We start from the raw sequence: 14,807 nt of genomic DNA, 5'->3' as shown, positions 1-14,807 counted from the left end.
GGGGTAGGTTAGGTAGAAGATGTAGGGGTTAGAGAGAGAGGAGAGGGGTAGGTAGAAGATGTAGGGGTTAGAGAGAGAGGAGAGGGGTAGGTAGAAGATGCAGGGGTTAGAGAGAGAGGAGAGGGGTAGGTTAGGTAGAAGATGTAGGGGTTAGGGAGAGAGGAGAGGGGTAGGTTAGGTAGAATATGTAGGGGTTAGAGAGAGAGGAGAGGGGTAGGTAGAAGATGTAGGGGTTAGGGAGAGAGGAGAGGGGTAGGGTAGGTAGAAGATGTAGGGGTTAGAGAGAGAGGAGAGGGGTAGGTAGAAGATGTAGGGGTTAGGGAGAGAGGAGAGGGGTAGGTTAGGTAGAAGATGTAGGGGTTAGAGAGAGAGGAGAGGGGTAGGTTAGGTAGAAGATGTAGGGTTAGAGAGAGAGGAGAGGGGTAGGTAGAAGATGTAGGGGTTAGAGAGAGAGAGGAGAGGAGTAGGTTAGGTAGAAGATGCAGGGGTTAGAGAGAGAGGAGAGGGGTAGGTAGAAGATGCAGGGGTTAGAGAGAGAGGGGTAGGTTAGGTAGAAGATGTAGGGGTTAGAGAGAGAGGAGAGGGGTAGGGTAGGTAGAAGATGTAGGGGTTAGAGAGAGAGGGGTAGGTTAGGTAGAAGATGTAGGGGTTAGAGAGAGAGGAGAGGGGTAGGTAGAAGATGTAGGGGTTAGAGAGAGAGGAGAGGGGTAGGTTAGAAGATGTAGGGGTTAGAGAGAGAGGAGAGGGGTAGGTTAGGTAGAAGATGTAGGGTTAGAGAGAGAGGAGAGGGGTAGGTAGAAGATGTAGGGGTTAGGGAGAGAGGAGAGGGGTAGGTTAGGTAGAAGATGTAGGGTTAGAGAGAGAGGAGAGGGGTAGGTAGAAGATGTAGGGGTTAGAGAGAGAGGAGAGGGGTAGGTTAGGTAGAAGATGTAGGGGTTAGAGAGAGAGGAGAGGGGTAGGGTAGGTAGAAGATGTAGGGGTTAGAGAGAGGAGAGGGGTAGGTTAGGTAGAAGATGTAGGGGTTAGAGAGAGAGGAGAGGGGTAGGTAGAAGATGTAGGGGTTAGAGAGAGAGGAGAGGGTTAGGTAGAAGATGTAGGGGTTAGAGAGAGAGGAGAGGGGTAGGTAGAAGATGTAGGGGTTAGGGAGAGAGGAGAGGGGTAGGTTAGGTAGAAGATGCAGGGGTTAGAGAGAGAGGAGAGGGGTAGGTAGAAGATGTAGGGGTTAGAGAGAGAGGAGAGGGTTAGGTAGAAGATGTAGGGGTTAGGGAGAGAGGAGAGGGGTAGGTTAGGTAGAAGATGTAGGGGTTAGAGAGAGAGGAGAGGGGTAGGTTAGGTAGAGGATGTAGGGGTTAGAGAGAGAGGAGAGGGGTAGGTTAGGTAGAAGATGTAGGGGTTAGGGAGAGAGGAGAGGGGTAGGTTAGGTAGAAGATGTAGGGTTAGAGAGGAGAGGGGTAGGTAGAAGATGTAGGGGTTAGGGAGAGAGGAGAGGGGTAGGTTAGGTAGAAGATGTAGGGGTTAGAGAGAGAGGAGAGGGGTAGGTTAGGTAGAAGATGTAGGGGTTAGGGAGAGAGGAGAGGGGTAGGTAGAAGATGTAGGGGTTAGGGAGAGAGGAGAGGGGTAGGTTAGGTAGAAGATGTAGGGGTTAGAGAGAGAGGAGAGGGGTAGGTAGAAGATGTAGGGGTTAGGGAGAGAGGAGAGGGGTAGGTTAGGTAGAAGATGTAGGGGTTAGAGAGAGAGGACTGTTAACTGCTAGTGTATAGATGCCAACTCCATGTGATCATCATGATCAACCCCATGAGGTACTCCTACATATTCATCAGATGGCTGGAGTCAGACTCCACCTATAACCCACAGGCCATTACTCTGAGGACATGTCCTGTACCTTTAACCCCTGAATGTTCTTCAGCATGACGTCACCGACACGCTGGTAGTCTCCTTTAATGTGGGCGTTGGACCGCCCCTCCCTGGAGACAGAGAAAGACATGGTTACCTGCTTCTAAGCCGAACCCTGCAGGAGACAGACAGACAATGTTTCACCCATCTCTCTCAGGGACACCATAGTGAGGGTAGTAACCCGTCTGTCCATCTCTCTCAGTGACACCATAGTGAGGGTAGTAACCCTTCTGTCTCAGTGACACCATAGTGAGGGTAGTAACCCGTCTGTCTCAGTGACACCATAGTGAGGGTAGTAACCCGTCTGTAAATCTCTCAGTGACACCATAGTGAGGGTAGTAACCCATCTCTCTCAGTGACACCATAGTGAGGGTAGTAACCCGTCTGTCCATCTCTCTCAGTGACACCATAGTGATGGTAGTAACCCATCTGTCCATCTCTCTCAGTGACACCATAGTGAGGGTAGTAACCCGTCTCTCTCAGTGACACCGTAGTGAGGGTAGTAACTCGTCTCTCTCAGTGACACCATAGTGAGGGTAGTAACCCGTCTGTCCATCTCTCTCAGTGACACCATAGTGAGGGTAGTAACCCGTCTGTCCATCTCTCTCAGTGACACCATAGTGAGGGTAGTAACCCGTCTGTCCATCTCTCAGTGACACCATAGTGAGGGTAGTAACCCGTCTGTCCATCTCTCTCAGTGACACCATAGTGAGGGCAGTAACCCGTCTGTCCATCTCTCTCAGTGACACCATAGTGAGGGCAGTAACCCGTCTGTCCATCTCTCTCAGTGTCACCATAGTGAGGGTAGTAACCCATCTGTCCATCTCTCTCAGTGACACCATAGTGAGGGTAGTAACCCGTCTGTCCATCTCTCTCAGTGACACCATAGTGAGGGCAGTAACCCGTCTGTCCATCTCTCTCAGTGACACCATAGTGAGGGTAGTAACCCGTCTGTCCATCTCTCTCAGTGACACCATAGTGAGGGTAGTAACCCGTCTGTCCATCTCTCTCAGTGACACCATAGTGAGGGTAGTAACCCGTCTGTCCATCTCTCTCAGTGACACCATAGTGAGGGTAGTAACCCGTCTGTCCATCTCTCAGTGACACCATAGTGAGGGTAGTAACCCGTCTGTCCATCTCTCAGTGACACCATAGTGAGGGTAGTAACCTATCTGTCCGTCTCTCTCAGTGACACCATAGTGAGGGTAGTAACCTGTCTGTCCATCTTTCAGTGACACCATAGTGAGGGTAGTAACCCGTCTGTCCATCTCTCTCAGTGACACCATAGTGAGGGTGGTAACCCGTCTGTCCATCTCTCTCAGTGACACCATAGTGAGGGTAGTAACCCGTCTGTCCATCTCTCTCAGTGACACCATAGTGAGGGTTGTAACCCGTCTGTCCATCTCTCTCAGTGACACCATAGTGAGGGGGAAGTGGAGAAACAACATCACTCATTCAGTACCCATCTGTTCATCTATAATTGAAGCCACAATGTAACAGTGTGATTAACAGCTGAGAAGCATCGATCCCCAGGAGAAGATCAAACCCTTCCTGTGATTGGTGGAGAGAGTAAGGACACGTTGACTGCATTCCTGAGATTCTCCAACCCACATGTCGACCTGCCACATGTTCTACTAGAGAACACTGAACTACTCGGTGTAGTTACACAGTTCAACCAGCAGATGGGGGAGTGGAGCAGTATTCACTAGGTCTGTCCTCTCAGAGGAGCAGTATTCACTAGGTCTGTCCTCTCAGAGGAGCAGTATTCACTAGGTCTGTCCTCTCAGAGGAGCAGTATTCACTAGGTCTGTCCTCTCAGAGGAGCAGTATTCACTAGGTCTGTCCTCTCTGAGGAGCAGTATTCACTAGGTCTGTCCTCTCTGAGGAGCAGTATTCACTAGGTCTGCCCTCTCAGTGGAGCAGTATTCACTAGGTCTGTCCTATCAGAGGAGCAGGATTCACCAGGTCTGTCCTCTCAGAGGAGCAGTATTCACTAGGTCTGTCCTCTCTGAGGAGCAGTATTCACTAGGTCTGTCCTCTCTGAGGAGCAGTATTCACTAGGTCTGTCCTATCAGAGGAGCAGTATTCACTAGGTCTGTCCTCTCTGAGGAGCAGTATTCACTAGGTCTGTCCTCTCTGAGGAGCAGTATTCACTAGGTCTGCCCTCTCAGTGGAGCAGTATTCACTAGGTCTGTCCTATCAGAGGAGCAGGATTCACCAGGTCTGTCCTCTCAGAGGAGCAGTATTCACCAGGTCTGTCCTCTCTGAGGAGCAGTATTCACTAGGTCTGTCCTCTCTGAGGAGCAGTATTCACTAGGTCTGTCCTCTCAGAGGAGCAGTATTCACCAGGTCTGTCCTCTCAGAGGAGCAGTATTCACCAGGTCTGTCCTCTCTGAGGAGCAGTATTCACCAGGTCTGTCCTCTCTGAGGAGCAGTATTCACTAGGTCTGTCCTCTCAGAGGAGCAGTATTCACTAGGTCTGTCCTCTCAGAGGAGCAGTATTCACTAGGTCTGTCCTCTCAGAGGAGCAGTATTCACTAGGTCTGTCCTCTCAGTGGAGCAGTATTCACTAGGTCTGTCCTCTCAGAGGAGCAGTATTCACTAGGTCTGTCCTCAGTGGAGCAGTATTCACTAGGTCTGTCCTCTCAGAGGAGCAGTATTCACTAGGTCTGTCCTCTCAGAGGAGCAGTATTCACTAGGTCTGTCCTCTCAGAGGAGTAGTATTCACCAGGTCTGTCCTCTCTGAGGAGCAGTATTCACCAGGTCTGTCCTCTCAGAGGAGTAGTATTCACTAGGTCTGTCCTCTCTGAGGAGCAGTATTCACTAGGTCTGTCCTCTCAAAGGAGCAGTATTCACTAGGTCTGTCCTCTCAGTGGAGCAGTATTCACTAGGTCTGTCCTCTCAGAGGAGCAGTATTCACTAGGTCTGTCCTCTCTGAGGAGCAGTATTCACTAGGTCTGTCCTCTCAGTGGAGCAGTATTCACTAGGTCTGTCCTCTCTGAGGAGCAGTATTCACTAGGTCTGTCCTCTCTGAGGAGCAGTATTCACCAGGTCTGTCCTCTCAGTGGAGCAGTATTCACTAGGTCTGTCCTCTCAGAGGAGCAGTATTCACTAGGTCTGTCCTCTCTGAGGAGCAGTATTCACCAGGTCTGTCCTCTCTGAGGAGCAGTATTCACTAGGTCTGTCCTCTCTGAGGAGCAGTATTCACTAGGTCTGTCCTCTCTGAGGAGCAGTATTCACCAGGTCTGTCCTCTCAGTGGAGCAGTATTCACTAGGTCTGTCCTCTCAGAGGAGCAGTATTCACTAGGTCTGTCCTCTCTGAGGAGCAGTATTCACCAGGTCTGTCCTCTCTGAGGAGCAGTATTCACCAGGTCTGTCCTCTCTGAGGAGCAGTATTCACTAGGTCTGTCCTCTCAGAGGAGCAGTATTCACTAGGTCTGTCCTCTCTGAGGAGCAGTATTCACCAGGTCTGTCCTCTCTGAGGAGCAGTATTCACTAGGTCTGTCCTCTCTGAGGAGCAGTATTCACTAGGTCTGTCCTCTCTGAGGAGCAGTATTCACTAGGTCTGTCCTCTCAGTGGAGCAGTATTCACTAGGTCTGTCCTCTCAGAGGAGCAGTATTCACTAGGTCTGTCCTCTCTGAGGAGCAGTATTCACTAGGTCTGTCCTCTGAGGAGCAGTATTCACTAGGTCTGTCCTCTCTGAGGAGCAGTATTCACCAGGTCTGTCCTCTCAGTGGAGCAGTATTCACTAGGTCTGTCCTCTCAGTGGAGCAGTATTCACTAGGTCTGTCCTATCAGAGGAGCAGGATTCACTAGGTCTGTCCTCTCTGAGGAGCAGTATTCACTAGGTCTGTCCTCTCAGAGGAGCAGTATTCACTAGGTCTGTCCTCTCAGAGGAGCAGTATTCACTAGGTCTGTCCTCTCAGTGGAGCAGTATTCACCAGGTCTGTCCTCTCAGTGGAGCAGTATTCACTAGGTCTGTCCTCTCAGCGTTCCACCGGGGTCTCTGATGATGATCAGTCCTGTATGACCGGCTGCTGTAGTGACTCACTGAAGAGTGGTGCTGAACACCTGGACAGACACACACACACACACACACACACACACACACACACACACACACACACACACACACACACACACACACACACACACACACACACACACACACACACACACACACACACACTCCTCACCATTGCTGCAGCCTCTGCTCCACCTCCTTGAGGAAGGCCTGGTGGAACTGATAGACGGGATTATAGGTGGTGTTGATCAGAGTCCTCACGGAGTCTGGCAGGACTTCCTGTTTACCCAGCACAGCCTGGAACGACTGGGACACAACACAGCTGTTAGACTTCCTGTTTACCCAGCACAGCCTGGAACGACTGGGACACAACACAGCTGTTAGACTTCCTGTTTACCCAGCACAGCCTGGAACGACTGGGACACAACACAGCTGTTAGACTTCCTGTTTACCCAGCACAGCCTGGAACGACTGGGACACAACACAGCTGTTAGACTTCCTGTTTACCCAGCACAGCCTGGAACGACTGGGACACAACACAGCTGTTAGACTTCCTGTTTACCCAGCACAGCCTGGAACGACTGGGACACAACACAGCTGTTAGACTTCCTGTTTACCCAGCACAGCCTGGAACGACTGGGACACAACACAGCTAATCTATTAGTCAAGACAGCTAGTCTTACTACTGTTATTACTAGTCTTACCATTGTTATTACTAGTCTTACCATTGTTATTACTAGTCTTACCACTGTTATTACTAGGCTTACCATTGTTATTACTAGTCTTACCATTGTTATTACTAGTCTTACCACTGTTATTACTAGTCTTACCATTGTTATTACTAGTCTTACTACTGTTATTACTAGTCTTACCATTGTTATTACTAGTCTTACCATTGTTATTACTAGTCTTACTACTGTTATTACTAGTCTTACCATTGTTATTACTAGGCTTACGCCAGTTATTACTAGTCTTATAGTCTTACCACAGTTATTGTTAGGCTCACCACGGTTATAACTAGTCTTACCACATTATTTATAACTTGTCTTACCACATTTATAATTCATCTTACCACATTTATAACTAGTCTTACCACATTTATAACTAGTCTTACCACATGTATAACTAGTCTTTGTTTATAACTAGTCTTCATTTATAACTAGTCTTACCACATTATTTATAACTAGTCTTACCACATGTATAATTTGTCTTACCACATGTATAACTAGTCTTACCACATTTATAACTAGTCTTACCACGGTTATAACTAGTCTTACCACGGTTATAACTAGTCTTACCACAGTTATAACTAGTCTTACCACGGTTATAACTAGTCTTACCACGGTTATAACTAGTCTTGCCCCAATTATAACTAGTCTTACCACGGTTATAACTAGTCTTACCACGGTTATAACTGGTCTTACCACGGTTATAACTGCCAGGTCCTTCTGAAAGGTTCTCTCCGTGGTGAGAAGCTCCTTGGCGATGAAGTAGGCCTTGTCAGTCGGGAACTTCTGGAAGAAAGAGGGAGGAAATGTTCGAGAAGAACAAGAGTCCAACACAACAGGAATACCCTCAAACACCAAGTTGGGCGGATTAGAGCAGATGGCGTTAAAGTATTAGCCGTTGTTGTGTTTTGTTTCAGTCGAAGCATATATCCTGCTTCAGCTAACCATCCTAAATGTCATTAGAAATGAGGAGTTGTTGGTGTAACAGCGACGGTACAGGCCTACTATAATGTACTATTATGTTCGGCTCAGTAATTAACATGCTAACTAATCATGAGTCAAACGTGATCTGGCTTTGATTCAGCTTTGATCTAACTTTACTACATGAGCACCATTGTGAGAAGTGAACCTTCCGTTTGTAATAATAATAGTAGTAAGTGATGAGCAGGACTATTAGATGTAGGCAACAGATCTTGTTGAGGGTTATTGTAAGAGATTGGAGCGCCCTTCACGGCGCTGAAAGGACAGCCCCAGGATCAGACAATGATGTTAAAGAAGTTGAACAAACTTGTGGTGCTGAATGATAGCTGGAGGATAGCTGAATGATAGCTGAATGATAGCAAAAGGATAGCTGAAGGATAGCTGAATGATAGCTGAATGATAGCTGAATGATAGCAGAAGGATAGCTGAAGGATAGCTGAAGGATAGCTGAAGGATAGCTGAAGGATAGCTGAAGGATAGCTGAATGATAGCAGAAGGATAGCTGAAGGATAGCTGAAGGATAGCTGAAGGATAGCAGAAGGATAGCTGAAGGATAGCTGAAGGATAGCTGAAGGATAGCTGAAGGATAGCTGAAGGATAGCTGAAGGATAGCTGAAGGATAGCTGAAGGATAGATACAGGATAACTGAATGATAGCTAAAGGATAGCTAAATGATAGATACAGGATAGCTGAAGGATATCTGAAGGATCACTGAAGGATCGCTGAAGGATCACTGAAGGATCACTGAAGGATCGCTGAAGGATAGCTGAAGGATAGCTGAATGATAGCTGAGTTATAGCTAAAGGATAGCGGAATGATAGCTGAAGGATAGCGGAATGATAGCTGAAGGATAGCTGAAGGATAGCTGAAGTATAGCTGAAGGATAGCTGAAGGATAGCTGAATGATAGCTGAATGATAGCTGAAGGATAGCTGAAGGATAGCTGAAGGATAGCTGTGTTATAGCTAAAGGATAGCTGAAGGATAGCTGAATGATAGCTGAAGGATAGCGGAATGATAGCTGAAGGATAGCTGAATGATAGCTAAATGATAGCTGAATGATAGCTGAATGATAGCTGAATGATAGCTGAAGGATAGCTGAAGGATAGCTGAAGGATAGCTGAATGATAGCTGAATGATAGCGGAATGATAGCTACAGTCTAATAGACCTACGTATACCTGGTTATACTAACAAAGTAGAACAGTACTGTCCTCTGGGCTCCTAGAGACTCTCTAACAAAGTAGAACAGTACTGTCCTCTGGGGCTCCTAGAGACTCTCTAACAAAGTAGAACAGTACTGTCCTCTGGGGCTCATAGAGACTCTCTAACAAAGTAGAACAGTACTGTCCTCTGGGCTCCTAGAGACTCTCTAACAAAGTAGAACAGTACTGTCCTCTGGGGCTCCTAGAGACTCTCTAACAAAGTAGAACAGTACTGTCCTCTGGGCTCCTAGAGACTCTCTAACAAAGTAGAACAGTACTGTCCTCTGGGGCTCCTAGAGACTCTCTAACAAAGTAGAACAGTACTGTCCTCTGGGGCTCCTAGAGACTCTCTAACAAAGTAGAACAGTACTGTCCTCTGGGGCTCCTAGAGACTCTCTAACAAAGTAGAACAGTACTGTCCTCTGGGGCTCCTAGAGACCCTCTAACAAAGTAGAACAGTACTGTCCTCTGGGGCTCCTAGAGACCCTCTAACAAAGTAGAACAGTACTGTCCTCTGGGGCTCCTAGAGACTCTCTAACAAAGTAGAACAGTACTGTCCTCTGGGGGCTCCTAGGGACTCTCTAACAAAGTAGAACAGTACTGTCCTCTGGGGCTCCTAGAGACTCTCTAACAAAGTAGAACAGTACTGTCCTCTGGGCTCCTAGAGACCCTCTAACAAAGTAGAACAGTACTGTCCTCTGGGGCTCCTAGAGACTCTCTAACAAAGTAGAACAGTACTGTCCTCTGGGGGCTCCTAGAGACTCTCTAACAAAGTAGAACAGTACTGTCCTCTGGGGCTCCTAGAGACCCTCTAACAAAGTAGAACAGTACTGTCCTCTGGGGCTCCTAGAGACTCTCTAACAAAGTAGAACAGTACTGTCCTCTGGGGCTCCTAGAGACTCTCTAACAAAGTAGAACAGAACTGTCCTCTGGGGCTCCTAGAGACTCTCTAACAAAGTAGAACAGTACTGTCCTCTGGGGCTCCTAGAGACTCTCTAACAAAGTAGAACAGTACTGTCCTCTGGGGCTCCTAGAGACTCTCTAACAAAGTAGAACAGTACTGTCCTCTGGGGCTCCTAGAGACTATCTAACAAAGTAGAACAGTACTGTCCTCTGGGGCTCCTAGAGACTCTCTAACAAAGTAGAACAGTACTGTCCTCTGGGGCTCCTAGAAACTCTCTAACAAAGTAGAACAGTACTGTCCTCTGGGGCTCCTAGAGACCCTCTAACAAAGTAGAACAGTACTGTCCTCTGGGGCTCCTAGAGACTCTCTAACAAAGTAGAACAGTACTGTCCTCTGGGGCTCCTAGAGACTCTCTAACAAAGTAGAACAGTACTGTCCTCTGGGGGATCCTAGAGACCCTCTAACAAAGTAGAACAGTACTGTCCTCTGGGGCTCCTAGAGACTCTCTAACAAAGTAGAACAGTACTGTCCTCTGGGGCTCCTAGAGGCTCTCTAACAAAGTAGAACAGTACTGTCCTCTGGGCTCCTAGAGACCCTCTAACAAAGTAGAACAGTACTGTCCTCTGGGGCTCCTAGAGACTCTCTAACAAAGTAGAACAGTACTGTCCTCTGGGGCTCCTAGAGACTCTCTAACAAAGTAGAACAGTACTGTCCTCTGGGGCTCCTAGAGACTCTCTAACAAAGTAGAACAGTACTGTCCTCTGGGCTCCTAGAGACTCTCTAACAAAGTAGAACAGTACTGTCCTCTGGGGCTCCTAGAGACTCTCTAACAAAGTAGAACAGTACTGTCCTCTGGGCTCCTAGAGACTCTCTAACAAAGTAGAACAGTACTGTCCTCTGGGGCTCCTAGAGACTCTCTAACAAAGTAGAACAGTACTGTCCTCTGGGGCTCCTAGAGACTCTCTAACAAAGTAGAACAGTACTGTCCTCTGGGGGCTCCTAGGGACTCTCTAACAAAGTAGAACAGTACTGTCCTCTGGGGCTCCTAGAGACTCTCTAACAAAGTAGAACAGTACTGTCCTCTGGGCTCCTAGAGACCCTCTAACAAAGTAGAACAGTACTGTCCTCTGGGGCTCCTAGAGACTCTCTAACAAAGTAGAACAGTACTGTCCTCTGGGGCTCCTAGAGACTCTCTAACAAAGTAGAACAGTACTGTCCTCTGGGGCTCCTAGAGACCCTCTAACAAAGTAGAACAGTACTGTCCTCTGGGGCTCCTAGAGACCCTCTAACAAAGTAGAACAGTACTGTCCTCTGGGGCTCCTAGAGACTCTCTAACAAAGTAGAACAGTACTGTCCTCTGGGGCTCCTAGAGACTCTCTAACAAAGTAGAACAGTACTGTCCTCTGGGGCTCCTAGAGACTCTCTAACAAAGTAGAACAGTACTGTCCTCTGGGGCTCCTAGAGACTCTCTAACAAAGTAGAACAGTACTGTCCTCTGGGGCTCCTAGAGACTCTCTAACAAAGTAGAACAGTACTGTCCTCTGGGGCTCCTAGAGACTCTCTAACAAAGTAGAACAGTACTGTCCTCTGGGGCTCCTAGAGACTCTCTAACAAAGTAGAACAGTACTGTCCTCTGGGGCTCCTAGAGACTCTCTAACAAAGTAGAACAGTACTGTCCTCTGGGGCTCCTAGAGACTCTCTAACAAAGTAGAACAGTACTGTCCTCTGGGGCTCCTAGAGACTCTCTAACAAAGTAGAACAGTACTGTCCTCTGGGGGCTCCTAGAGACTCTCTAACAAAGTAGAACAGTACTGTCCTCTGGGCTCCTAGAGACTCTCTAACAAAGTAGAACAGTACTGTCCTCTGGGGCTCCTAGAGACTCTCTAACAAAGTAGAACAGTACTGTCCTCTGGGGCTCCTAGAGACTCTCTAACAAAGTAGAACAGTACTGTCCTCTGGGGCTCCTAGAGACTCTCTAACAAAGTAGAACAGTACTGTCCTCTGGGGCTCCTAGAGACTCTCTAACAAAGTAGAACAGTACTGTCCTCTGGGGCTCCTAGAGACTCTCTAACAAAGTAGAACAGTACTGACCTCTGGGGCTCCTAGAGACTCTCTAACAAAGTAGAACAGTACTGTCCTCTGGGCTCCTAGGGACTCTCTAACAAAGTAGAACAGTACTGTCCTCTGGGGCTCCTAGAGACCCTCTAACAAAGTAGAACAGTACTGTCCTCTGGGGCTCCTAGAGACCCTCTAACAAAGTAGAACAGTACTGTCCTCTGGGGCTCCTAGAGACTCTCTAACAAAGTAGAACAGTACTGTCCTCTGGGGCTCCTAGAGACTCTCTAACAAAGTAGAACAGTACTGTCCTCTGGGGCTCCTAGAGACTCTCTAACAAAGTAGAACAGTACTGTCCTCTGGGGCTCCTAGAGACTCTCTAACAAAGTAGAACAGTACTGTCCTCTGGGGCTCCTAGAGACTCTCTAACAAAGTAGAACAGTACTGTCCTCTGGGGCTCCTAGAGACTCTCTAACAAAGTAGAACAGTACTGTCCTCTGGGGCTCCTAGAGACTCTCTAACAAAGTAGAACAGTACTGTCCTCTGGGGCTCCTAGAGACTCTCTAACAAAGTAGAACAGTACTGTCCTCTGGGGCTCCTAGAGACTCTCTAACAAAGTAGAACAGTACTGTCCTCTGGGGGCTCCTAGAGACTCTCTAACAAAGTAGAACAGTACTGTCCTCTGGGCTCCTAGAGACTCTCTAACAAAGTAGAACAGTACTGTCCTCTGGGGCTCCTAGAGACTCTCTAACAAAGTAGAACAGTACTGTCCTCTGGGGCTCCTAGAGACTCTCTAACAAAGTAGAACAGTACTGTCCTCTGGGGCTCCTAGAGACTCTCTAACAAAGTAGAACAGTACTGTCCTCTGGGGCTCCTAGAGACTCTCTAAAAAAGTAGAACAGTACTGTCCTCTGGGGCTCCTAGAGACTCTCTAACAAAGTAGAACAGTACTGACCTCTGGGGCTCCTAGAGACTCTCTAACAAAGTAGAACAGTACTGTCCTCTGGGCTCCTAGGGACTCTCTAACAAAGTAGAACAGTACTGTCCTCTGGGGCTCCTAGAGACCCTCTAACAAAGTAGAACAGTACTGTCCTCTGGGGCTCCTAGAGACCCTCTAACAAAGTAGAACAGTACTGTCCTCTGGGGCTCCTAGAGACTCTCTAACAAAGTAGAACAGTACTGTCCTCTGGGGGCTCCTAGAGACTCTCTAACAAAGTAGAACAGCACTGGGGCTCCTAGAGACTCTCTAACAAAGTAGAACAGTACTGTCCTCTGGGGCTCCTAGAGACTCTCTAACAAAGTAGAACAGTACTGCCCTCTGGGGCTCCTAGAGACTCTCTAACAAAGTAGAACAGTACTGTCCTCTGGGGCTCCTAGAGACTCTCTAACAAAGTAGAACAGTACTGTCCTCTGGGGCTCCTAGAGACTCTCTAACAAAGTAGAACAGTACTGTCCTCTGGGGCTCCTAGAGACTCTCTAACAAAGTAGAACAGTACTGTCCTCTGGGGCTCCTAGAGACTCTCTAACAAAGTAGAACAGTACTGTCCTCTGGGGCTCCTAGAGACTCTCTAACAAAGTAGAACAGTACTGTCCTCTGGGGCTCCTAGAGACTCTCTAACAAAGTAGAACAGTACTGTCCTCTGGGCTCCTAGAGACCCTCTAACAAAGTAGAACAGTACTGTCCTCTGGGGCTCCTAGAGACTCTCTAACAAAGTAGAACAGTACTGTCCTCTGGGGCTCCTAGAGACTCTCTAACAAAGTAGAACAGTACTGTCCTCTGGGGCTCCTAGAGACTCTCTAACAAAGTAGAACAGTACTGTCCTCTGGGCTGGATCGCTCTCTCAAGAGTATGGGGACATGTCCTCCCCCCATCCTCCAATCTCTCCTTCACTCTCTCTTTCCCTCCCTCTCCCACCCTCCCTCCCTCCCTGAAAGACAAACCTTCCTCCGAACCTCGTCTTCGTCATCCGTGCGGACGTAGCCAGCGTCGGTGAACAGTGGGGATGAGAGAGGGGAGGAATGGGCGTTGATGGGCGAGGGCTGGTGCCCGTTGAGGCTCTGACCCGGGCCGAAGGGAAAGGCTTTCTGCCCCTTCACCACCACTGGAGGACTGGCCAATGGGGAGTCAGAGAGATCAGAGCTGACGGAGATCACACCTGGAAACACAACAGTGGAACACAGTAGATAGAGAGGAAACAGACTGAAACCTTCATGATAGACAACTAGTCTGTTACCTCCCTGCTCTGACTGACCTGGTTAGAGTTACCTGTTCCTACCCACAAACTGCTGCCCCTCCTGGACCCCCTTGGCGCTCCTGTTAACCCCCCGACCCTGACCCATAACACCCAGCGGTTCATCCTCATCATTGACATGTGTGTGTGAGCCTCTGGCCTCGTTCTCTATCTATACCAGAACAGTGGATGTAGGAGATAGAAGAGCTGCTGCCTTCAGCTGCCTGCTAGACTGGACCTGAGATCTGCTGCCTTCAGCTGCCTGCTAGACTGGACCTGAGATCTGCTGCCTTCAGCTGCCTGCTAGACTGGACCTGAGATCTGCTGCCTTCAGCTGCCTGCTAGACTGGACCTGAGATCTGCTGCCTTCAGCTGCCTGCTAGACTGGACCTGAGATCTGCTGCCTTCAGCTGCCTGCTAGACTGGACCTGAGATCTGCTGCCTTCAGCTGCCTGCTAGACTGGACCTGAGATCTGCTGCCTTCAGCTGCCTGCTAGACTGGACCTGAGATCTGCTGCCTTCAGCTGCCTGCTAGACTGGACCTGAGATCTGCTGCCTTCAGCTGCCTGCTAGACTGGACCTGAGATCTGCTGCCTTCAGCTGCCTGCTAGACTGGACCTGAGATCTGCTGCCTTCAGCTGCCTGCTAGACTGGACCTGAGATCTGCTGCCTTCAGCTGCCTGCTAGACTGGACCTGAGATCTGCTGCCTTCAGCTGCCTGCTAGACTGGACCTGAGATCTGCTGCCTTCAGCTGCCTGCTAGACTGGACCTGAGATCTGCTGCCTGCT

At 48.6% G+C, this 14,807-nt stretch overlaps 1 protein-coding gene across 5 annotated transcripts in view; it reads right to left on the bottom strand.

Moving 5' to 3' along the window:
- Positions 1 to 14,807, bottom strand: part of LOC129840540 (FERM, ARHGEF and pleckstrin domain-containing protein 1-like) — a 181,541-nt gene that overhangs the window by 60,582 nt on the left and 106,152 nt on the right. For 3 of the 5 annotated variants that reach the window (XM_055908476.1, XM_055908477.1, XM_055908478.1), the window contains exons 14-17: positions 13,729 to 13,943; positions 7,343 to 7,432; positions 6,091 to 6,224; positions 1,883 to 1,964 (exon numbers count right to left, since the gene is read on the bottom strand). In XM_055908476.1, coding sequence (XP_055764451.1) covers positions 1,883 to 1,964; positions 6,091 to 6,224; positions 7,343 to 7,432; positions 13,729 to 13,943 — 521 coding nt within the window. The remainder of the gene's footprint in view (positions 1 to 1,882; positions 1,965 to 6,090; positions 6,225 to 7,342; positions 7,433 to 13,728; positions 13,944 to 14,807) is intronic. The other 2 variants (XM_055908479.1, XM_055908480.1) reach the window with 2 other exon arrangements.

This window comes from Salvelinus fontinalis, chromosome 41 (assembly GCF_029448725.1).
Source record: "Salvelinus fontinalis isolate EN_2023a chromosome 41, ASM2944872v1, whole genome shotgun sequence".
NCBI lineage: Eukaryota > Metazoa > Chordata > Actinopteri > Salmoniformes > Salmonidae > Salvelinus > Salvelinus fontinalis.
Note: the sequence above shows the minus strand (reverse complement) of the source record. Positions and strands in the feature narration are given on the sequence as shown.